This window comes from Esox lucius, chromosome 11 (genome assembly GCF_011004845.1).
Source record: "Esox lucius isolate fEsoLuc1 chromosome 11, fEsoLuc1.pri, whole genome shotgun sequence".
Taxonomy (NCBI): Eukaryota; Metazoa; Chordata; class Actinopteri; order Esociformes; family Esocidae; genus Esox; species Esox lucius.
This window is the reverse complement of record NC_047579.1, coordinates 8,560,879-8,570,105: the sequence shown is the minus strand read 5'-3', so window position 1 is coordinate 8,570,105 and position 9,227 is coordinate 8,560,879. Positions and strand designations below refer to the sequence as shown.

General features: G+C 39.0%; 1 protein-coding gene across 1 annotated transcript; it reads left to right on the top strand.

Annotated features, from left to right (window-relative positions):
• Positions 1–355: 355 nt before the first annotated feature.
• On the top strand, positions 356–8,769 carry LOC105009925 (gastrula zinc finger protein XlCGF7.1-like; the record flags this gene model as incomplete). Its single annotated transcript, XM_034295525.1, has 5 exons — positions 356–455; positions 4,820–4,885; positions 5,010–5,241; positions 7,997–8,545; positions 8,630–8,769. Coding segments are annotated over exons 2-5 (936 nt in total), but the record flags the coding sequence as incomplete, so codon positions are not given.
• Between the last annotated feature and the right edge of the window lie 458 nt (positions 8,770–9,227).

The window sequence follows — 9,227 nt, the reverse complement described above, 5'->3', positions numbered from 1 at the left end:
GCAGAGGATGGGTGTGGTGAACTCATCGTTGAGGGTGATAGGTAAGCATGAGACAGGTCTGTGTGATGGGTGTCTAGTGGAACAAATAGTTGAACATGTGTTGTTGTATTATCAGCAGTATTTTGAGAAGGAAAGGCTGTATGAGAAGGTGAGAGGGGAGGGCAGGAGTTGGGATTTAGTGGGATTTCTGGGGGTGTGTGAAGGGAATTGGGGTGGTGGCAAGGGCTGTGTCTAAATTTCTTAGAGAGCCCAGGCTGAACCGAAGGGGGAACCGCCTCACGCTCCGGTACAGTAGGTGGCAGTATATGCACCTTTTGTATGGGTGCGATCCGACAACAAATGACAAGAAGAAGAAACAAGAAGAAAACGCAGGAGTACATCCTGGAATAGTTGGTTTAGTTTTCAAGACGTGACATTTTTGTGAAATACAAATATAAATCAATTTCGCCGAAATGGTAAGTGGTTAAAGAACATTTATTTTTTTCGTATCTTTGTTTACTTTGATAAAAATACTCAATGCGTTGTTACCTTTCCTCCTCCAACTTGCTAAAATATCGTTTTTTAGTCCAACTATCTTTACAGCTTTGATTTGTGTTCCTGTTCGTGGTAGTCTTGTGACAAAATACATTTCATGAAGAACATGTTTTTCTTAATGTTAATGCAGGGAATGAAACGGCACAATTTTTGGTTCCGTCGAGGACAATAGAACGCATTCAAATTCACCCGCGCCTGTAAAACGGCCAAAGAACGCCGGCTGATCTTGCGCGAGACCATAGCAAATGAATCGAAACGAACCTTCGCTGATGTAGCTTAAAACTCAATTTCCTCAAAATGGCACCAGAAAATCTTATTGTACTACTTTAACCTAATTTCATGACGAAACTGAAAAATAAAGACTGATATAGGCAGTGCTTAATTTGTAAATCGGGAGGTACCTGAACACATTGGGGCGCGTGAGGAATGGATCCGGTTGGCAAATCGACGCAAATAGGTTTACAGCACATCGGTAGTGGAAAACAAAAAGCTAAACCTTTCACATTCTTGTCAGGCAGTGCTGAGTCTACAAGAAGCTGCAGGAATAGTTAACTTGATGAACTCTGATTGCTTTTAGTAGAATGTCTACAGTGCAAAGCGAACACAGTGATGGAAAAATAATTCAGCCATCATTGCCTTGAAATGTTTATTTCATTTTTATATATATAACGTTTTTACAACATAGGAATCAAGGGGCAAACTCCATGGCTCAAAAATTATGCCTACCCGGATGTGTCAAACATCATGGCCACTTGATGCTGTTTTCAAAAGAACAATTTCCATAGATTTCTATAGCAAAATGCCCAAATTAATACAGGAATAAACATGTTTACTGCCTGGTTCGAAAAAGGGTTTTGGTGTATATTCCTCATTTCCCCTTTGTGACAACTGTGAGCGGGGTGATTTTATTTGTATTTTTTATAACTCATCCGTTGAAATTATATTAAAGGGGCCCTATGCAACTTAATGCCACCTGTCGGCAGTGAGTTGTATATCTGTTCTATAACTCCATTAAGATCTGACATTGTCATTAGTAACTATGAGTAGACTAACCTGTTTGAAGCAGTGTCACTTCCAACCGTCGATGCTGGAACAATGAACACAGACTTTTCAAATGTGGTTAAATTTGATGGTCCCTTTCCATAACTACGGAACACAGAATGAACAAATTAATCAACTAAACCAATCAAAACATCACCTGGGCTATCTGTCGCGTTAGATGCATTGCCATAATTCAGACTTGTTGATGGCTGTCTAGCGAACATGAAACTATAATTGTGCTAGCTAGACCTTGTTGGAACAGTAATATGTGCACTTTGACCAGTTTGCACAAGCATAAATCTCTGAAAAATATTCACAAAAGATTTAGTCAAACAACCCAGAATGCATGTTCATTTTTTAACATTTTGCAGAGAACACCATGTTTTAACACCATTTTCCAGCAAGAAATGCAATCAATGAGTGTCTGCTCAGACACAACTTGGCTCGTTAGCTTTGTCTTCTTACATTCTGTCCAAGTTTGATCCATGAACAAAATTAATGCTACCAGAAGTCATATAGCCTATGTCAGTCACAGGGCAACTCCTAGCAGGAGGTATGGACAGGATGTGTGGGGCCTATCTATGGTCCTTTGTTCAAAGTTAGACAGCACATCTCTGTTGTGTTAAATTTCTCATGCCCATTTCCTATCAGTCTCAACCAAAGACTTTGGAGAAACATTCCTAAAACGTATCTGCACTCATACAAATAGAATGAACAAGAACATCAAATTATTTTCTACTTAGTATAATTGTTTCTCCGTCATCATCAATCTATTAACTTACACATAGATTTCCTTGATTATCTTGCCAACTAGCTAAATGTGGCAAAGTAACTTGTCAAGTAGAAAGGTATCCAACTCTGCATCACTGTTCACAGAAACTTCAGCTTTCGCCATCAAATGCAAAATGTACCCTCTTTTGTCTTATGCTTCTGTATATTAGCTGATGGTATGTAAGGGTTATTGGATTTTTTAAAATGTTAAATGCTGCATGAGGCAACTTTAAGTCTTGTATCTAGGGGGTGTGAGCTATTGAGTGACAGGGGTGGTGCTGGCACTGTCACTTGTGTCACTCCTAACGGTTAGTCGTTTCTGGTATTGCCTCAGCTAACTCCAATCACTGACAAGTAATATTATAATCAAGTGACACCCAAATAAACGTAAACATTTAGTCTATGCTCATACCTATGGTATGTAAATATCTAATATATAATCTGCAAGTCTCTACTTATTTTTTACACTCTATACTATAGTCTCGGCACCATTTTGAGTTGCAGAATAACCACATTTATTTATACAAAAAACGCTGAAGCGTTTTAAGCAGTTGAGTTTTGTTGTATATTTTCAGGTGAACTTGCCTCAAGTTTTAGCTGGTAACATTAGGGTGGCTGTCTATCTACCTCCAGCTAGCATCCGCTAGCAACGCAGAGTAGCATATTGGTACAGTAGCATTTAGCCTAGCTTCTTAGCCTTTGCTAACTTGGTAATGTCGTGTTAGGTCAGCTTTGTTTCAGCAACCAGGCACCTAAGCTGCACCCACGCCCCACCCCTTTGCCCATTTTTGGTTATCCGAGAATTAGGCTGAGTGACGCTCTGCCAGATTGCCACGGCCTTCTCCACCAAAAAAGAGCTTCAAAACAGGTCTTCAGACACCAGTTGATGATGTCATGGTTACTAGATCCATATTTTTGTTTAATCTGTGATAGGGATATGGGTCTTCCGTACGCCTTCTCTAATTATTTTGTAAAGGAAAAAGTCATATCACAGATATAGTATTACCATATATTCAATTCATTTATTAAATGCTTCCACATATACTGAGTGATGTAAGCTAAACTAAGTATGAGGAATATGAATGTTTGCATGCAAATCCTCCCTGCATGCTAGCTGATGTTGCTAATGTTGGTCCATGGTATTTACCATTGTGAAAAAGCCTACAGAGAATGCCAGCTTTGTGGTTACTGCTGTTTCTATATTATCTTTATTATTATAACTACATCATTGATTTTGCCTGAGTGTGATAAACAGCCTGATATAAAATAAGCACTGCAGAGACGAGCATTCCGGATGATTTAATCAGTCCAGTCTGTTTAATGGCTGTCAACCATAAACGTCTGCATTTAGCTTCAAAGGGAGGTTTTGACAACAATATTTTATAAAAATGCATATTTTTTTGGAATTCCTATTCTTACGAACACAACAATATAAGTTTCATCCGGGAAAAAGTGTTGTTACATTTTCACCTGTCCAGCCTACCGATGTGCCTCATGTTGAGCCCAGCAAGGAGTGGGAGACACATCGCAATGTAGTTGACTCATGTCTGTGACCTAACATAATGCTTGTTATTCATAATATTTTCTTACTATATAGTTACTGTATTCACTGCATTAAACCAAGAGAAGTTAATTAAATGACAGTTTTTGAATACAAGGTTTTAACTATTTCTCCTAATATATTGCAACCAGGATGCTCTAGCATTCATTTTAAATTTATTTTCTAACGGATAATCAAATGTAAAACTGTACTATTCAGAAATGTATTTTTGTTGTCATTTTTCAAGGAAATTATAATCTGTGATATACAGCAATGGAAAAAAATTACGAGACTACTCTTAATTTTTCTTAAATCAGCATCTCTACATGTATGGCAGCCATCCCATTCCCGTGTCTGTTAGATTCTAATGAGGTTCTGATGATTTGATTACCTGAACATTATCGAATTTACAGAGGAAAAGTATAAAAACCACTGTTGTGGTCATCACAATCCTCTTGCAATAGGACCAGCTGGATGGCAAAAAATAGTGCAAATAGTACCTCAAAGTTAATTTGAATTAAAAAGGATTATTCAGCATGAGAAAAAAAGTTGAAAAGAAAAGCTTTGAGTAAAAAAAGGAGGGTGAAGTGCATGGCGAGGACGGTTCGAAGCAGGCTCCTATGGGCCAGAGTGAAGTTGTGAAAATCTAGAAAAACCCATGAACGCTGTGATTTTAAAATCAGGTTTATTCCACCAAATATTGATTTCTGAATTGAGTTAAAACATTAGTATTTTGTTGTTGAAAAATGAACTTGCATTTGTTTTTGCATTATTTGAGGTCTGAAAACTGCATACTTTTTTGGTTATGGTGACCTGTTGTTATTTTCAACAAATAAATACTCTAAATGACAGTATTTGGAATTTGGGCGTAATGTTGTCAGTAGTTTATAGCATGAAACAACATTTTTAATTTCTCTTAATTTTCACTTACAGAGCTGTAAGTGAAAAGTATTCTCCCTCCATTCTGGGATCAAGTTAAGGAAAATGCGTAGACCACAGGTCTGTTATGACCGTGATTGTTTTTGTCAAAAATGTATTTTGTCATTGTCATTGATTATATATTTTTTCAAACAAACATGTCCTTTAGTCATCAATGGCTCTGATTTTGTATTTATTTTTGCAGAGGGAGGACAAACCCAGCCTGCTGGTCTCCTTCCACACTGAGCCCAAACAGTTGTTACTGGATTTGGATTGTGAAATTGAAGCTCAGGGGGCATTGGGGGATTCAGAGATGACATCAGTAAAGCTGGAAGACAAAAGTCAAACACTTGGACAGAATGTTACCATTAAAGATGAAGATGAGGAGACAGATTGGGTTATCATTAATAATGGAGAGGGAGATTTACTCACTCAAGGTAAGAACTGGTTTAATGTTGTCATTGTCAATGTATTAATTTGCTCTTTTTACCAATGAAAGGGTAGATGTCTGTCCGTATTCTCCATATTGTTATACTTATTTTTTGTTGTCCCAGAAACCAAAAAATACAGAATATTTTAAAGATGTTCTCCTGTCCAGGGTATACTATTGAGCCTTGTCTCTGCGCCTCAATTAAATTTGCTGGGAAGACCCACGGGAAATGTAAATTGTCCAGCAAATTACAGAGAGAGGGAGGGATGGAGAGCCGGGATTCTCAGGTCTCATTGCGCTCTAGCGGCTCCCTGTGGTGGCTCTGCCATCTCAAATTCTGACATAGTCAGATTAGTGAACATGCCATAACACACTTTTCATCCCCAAACATCACTAAAAGAAATGAAAATAACAAGTTCTAAGGTACAGTTCAACACAAAAGAAAACACAATGGACAACAAGCTTCTCAGAAAATGTGAATAACGTAGAGAAGTTAATTTTCTTCTGTAATTCTGATCAGAAAGTGACACCTTCATATATTCTAGTTTAATTAAACATAAAGTGAAACATTTCAAGCATTTTGTTTCAATCTTGATGATTATGGCATACAGCTCATGGAAATCAAAAATCTAGTATCTCAAAAAATTAAAATAAATCATGTGTAATACAGAAATGTTGACCTGAGAGGAGCTCTGATCAGCTAATTAACTTAAAACGCCTGCAAAAGAGACCCCGGGGAAGACCTAGGACACGCTGGAGGGACTGTGTCTCCCGGCTGGCCTGGGAACGCCTCGGTGTCCCCCCGGAAGAGCTGGAGGAAGTGTCTGGGGAGAGGGAAGTCTGGGCATCCCTGCTTAGACTGCTGCCCCCGCGACCCGGCCCCGGATAAGCGGAAAATGATGCTATGCTATGCTATGCCTGCAAAAGTTTCCTAAGAATGTTAATTAATGCACAAAATTCTTGATCGGGTCTCCTTTTGCACAAATTACTGCATGAATGCGGTGTGGCATGGAGGCAATCAGCCTGTGATTGTGGCCTTCAGCTCGCCTGTGTTGTAGGGTTTGATGTATCTCATTTTCCTCTTGTCAAATTCTCAATGGGGTTCAGGTCAGATGAGTTGGCTGGACAATCAAGCACATTGGCAAGTATTACATGGGTAGCAAATGTTTTGGCACTGTGGGCAGTTGCCAAGTCCTGCTGGAAAAGTAAATCAGCATCTCCATAAAAATTGTCAGCTGATGGAAGCATGAAGTGCTCTAAAATCTCCTGGTAGACGGCTGCATTGACTCTGGACTTGATAAAACACAGTGGACCAACACCAGCAGATGACAGGACACCCCAAATCATCACTGACTGTGGAAACTTCACACTGGACTTCAAGCCACTTGGATTCTGTGCCTCTCCACTCTTCCTCCAGACTCTGGGACCTTGATTTCCAAATGAAGTGCCAAGTGTACTTTCATCTGAAGAGAGGACTTGAGACCACTTCAGTCCTGTTCTTTTTCTCCTTCTCCCAGGTACGACACTGACGTTGTCTCTGGGTCAGGAGTGGCTTGACACTAGGAATGCGACTCTTTATTGTACATTTTTCATTCTAATATTTTGAGATACTCGATTTTTGATTTCTATGACCTGTGCGCTGTTGTCATCAAGATTGAAACAAAAAAAGCTTGAAATATTTCACTGTCTAATTAATCTATAATAAATGAATGTGTCACTTTTTTGAACTTTTTCACAAGATTATTATTTGGAGATGCACCTATATATTAAATTTAATACAATGAAAATAATTAATCTGCAACTATTTTACTTGAGCACTAACCTGGGAACAATAATGAATATTAATATTTACCAGTGAGAAAGACCGTTCTCCTCTCAGTTAGTCACAGGCAGAATCAGAAATATCTGCAGAGCAACAACAACATTTCCCATCAAAGAATGCAGGCTATAATCCATTATTATTTTCTGTAGTCCACCCGGGATTTTATCATCAATAGGCCTAAATAATCTGAACTGAATTAGTTCATTACCTATACCAGTGGAGGGCAAACCGTTTGGCTCAGAGGTCACATTTGTTTGGTAATTTGTTAATCATAAATGATTTTTCAGGCCAAAAGGGCAATAAATAAAACCTTAAGCAGCAGGTCCCTTATGTCTAATTATTTCTAAATACTTTACATTCAGGTTCGGATGTATAAGAATGGGCTTGAATAATGTTTGACTTCCCTTCAGAACTATTTTACTACCTGATTGAACTTCCTCACAGGCCTTCATTTGCCCACCCCTGTCCTAAACTGTCATCAGAATGCAGATACCCAAATTTGGGCCTTCTCATTCACTGAGACCTTGGACTTGGATTCTCTACAGAGGAGTGTATTAAACAAATTGTCCAGGTTCCTCTTGGCCTCCACACTTTGTCTGGGACTTGAGAGAAAACATGTCAAAGGCATCATTAAATGTATCTATTTGAGACTTTTCTCTTCCATCAAACAACATCCTACTTTCCACTCTCATCAGGAAATGTTTTGTTTCTCCAATGGTTATAATGTCTGCGTGCATGGCTAATCCCAGCAATACGTTTAAAGGTTTTATATCAAAGTTTTCAAAAGGGCCTCTGCCACAAAATCACGTAACGATTCAAGTGCCCTAACTGCAGTATTAAGGTCTATTTCACTTCGCTGTGGAATAATGCTAGTTGATTGAATCTTGATAATTTTGTGTCCCAAAATGTGTCCATTAATCCCTTCTGATGTCTTTCACAGATGGGATTCCTGAAGTGGAGACGCTTGGAGGGAAACAACAGGAAGACTACAAGCATAAGAAGTTTCCCCATTTTGGAAAAAAATTATCATCGCTATCACAGTTAAAAAGACACATTAATATACATACAGATGAGAAGCCTTTCTGCTGTTCTGACTGTGGGAAGTGTTTCATTGGATCATCTGATTTTACTAAACATCAGAGAGTTCACACAGGTGAGAGGCCTTACTCTTGTTCTGACTGTGGGAAGAGTTTCTCTCAATTTGGTAGCCTTAAACGTCACCAGCTCATACATACTGGAGAGAAGCCTTTCTGCTGTTCTGACTGTGGGAAGTGTTTCTCTCAATTAGGTAGCCTTAAAGTTCACCAGCGCTGGCATACTGGTGATAAGCCTTACTCCTGTTTTGACTGTGGGAAGAGTTTCTCTCATTTAGGTAGCCTTAAACGTCACCAGCGCATACATACTGGAGAGAAGCCTTACTCCTGTTCTGACTGTGGGAAATGTTTCTCTCGTTTAGGTAACCTTAAAGTTCACCAGCGCATACATTCTGGTGATAAGCCTTACTCCTGTTCTGACTGTGGGAAGTGTTTTATAAGATCATCTGATCTTACTTGTCATCAGAGACTGCACACAGGTGAGAAACCTTTCTCCTGTTCTGACTGTGGGAAGAGTTTCTCTCAATTAGGTAACTTTAAATTTCACCAACGCATACATACTGGAGAGAAGCCTTACTCCTGTTCTGATTGTGGGAAGAGTTTCTCTCAATTAGGTCACCTTAAAGTTCACCAGTGCTGGCATACTGGTGATAAGCCTTACTCCTGTTCTGACTGTGGGAAGTGTTTCTCTCGATTAGGTATCCTTAAATTACACCAGCAAATACATCCTGGAGAGAAGCCTTACTCCTGTTCTGACTGTGGGAAGTGTTTCGCTCATTTAGGTCATCTTAAATGTCACCAGCGCATACATACTGGACAATAATACCAGACATCTGACACTGGAGAGTAATTTTGACATTTGACAGGCTTGACCGAGAGGATAAGCACGTGTTTTACAGCATCAAGCAGTTCAACTGTCTGTTTTTGAAATTACCACAAATGAAGATGTGTTATTAAAATATGGCGTGAGTAACATAACACAACACATAGTGCTGATTTACTCTGATCAAAATACAATAGATAGGATGTGGGTCCCACAAATCCTGTCCATAACTCCTGATAGGAGTTTTCCATGTG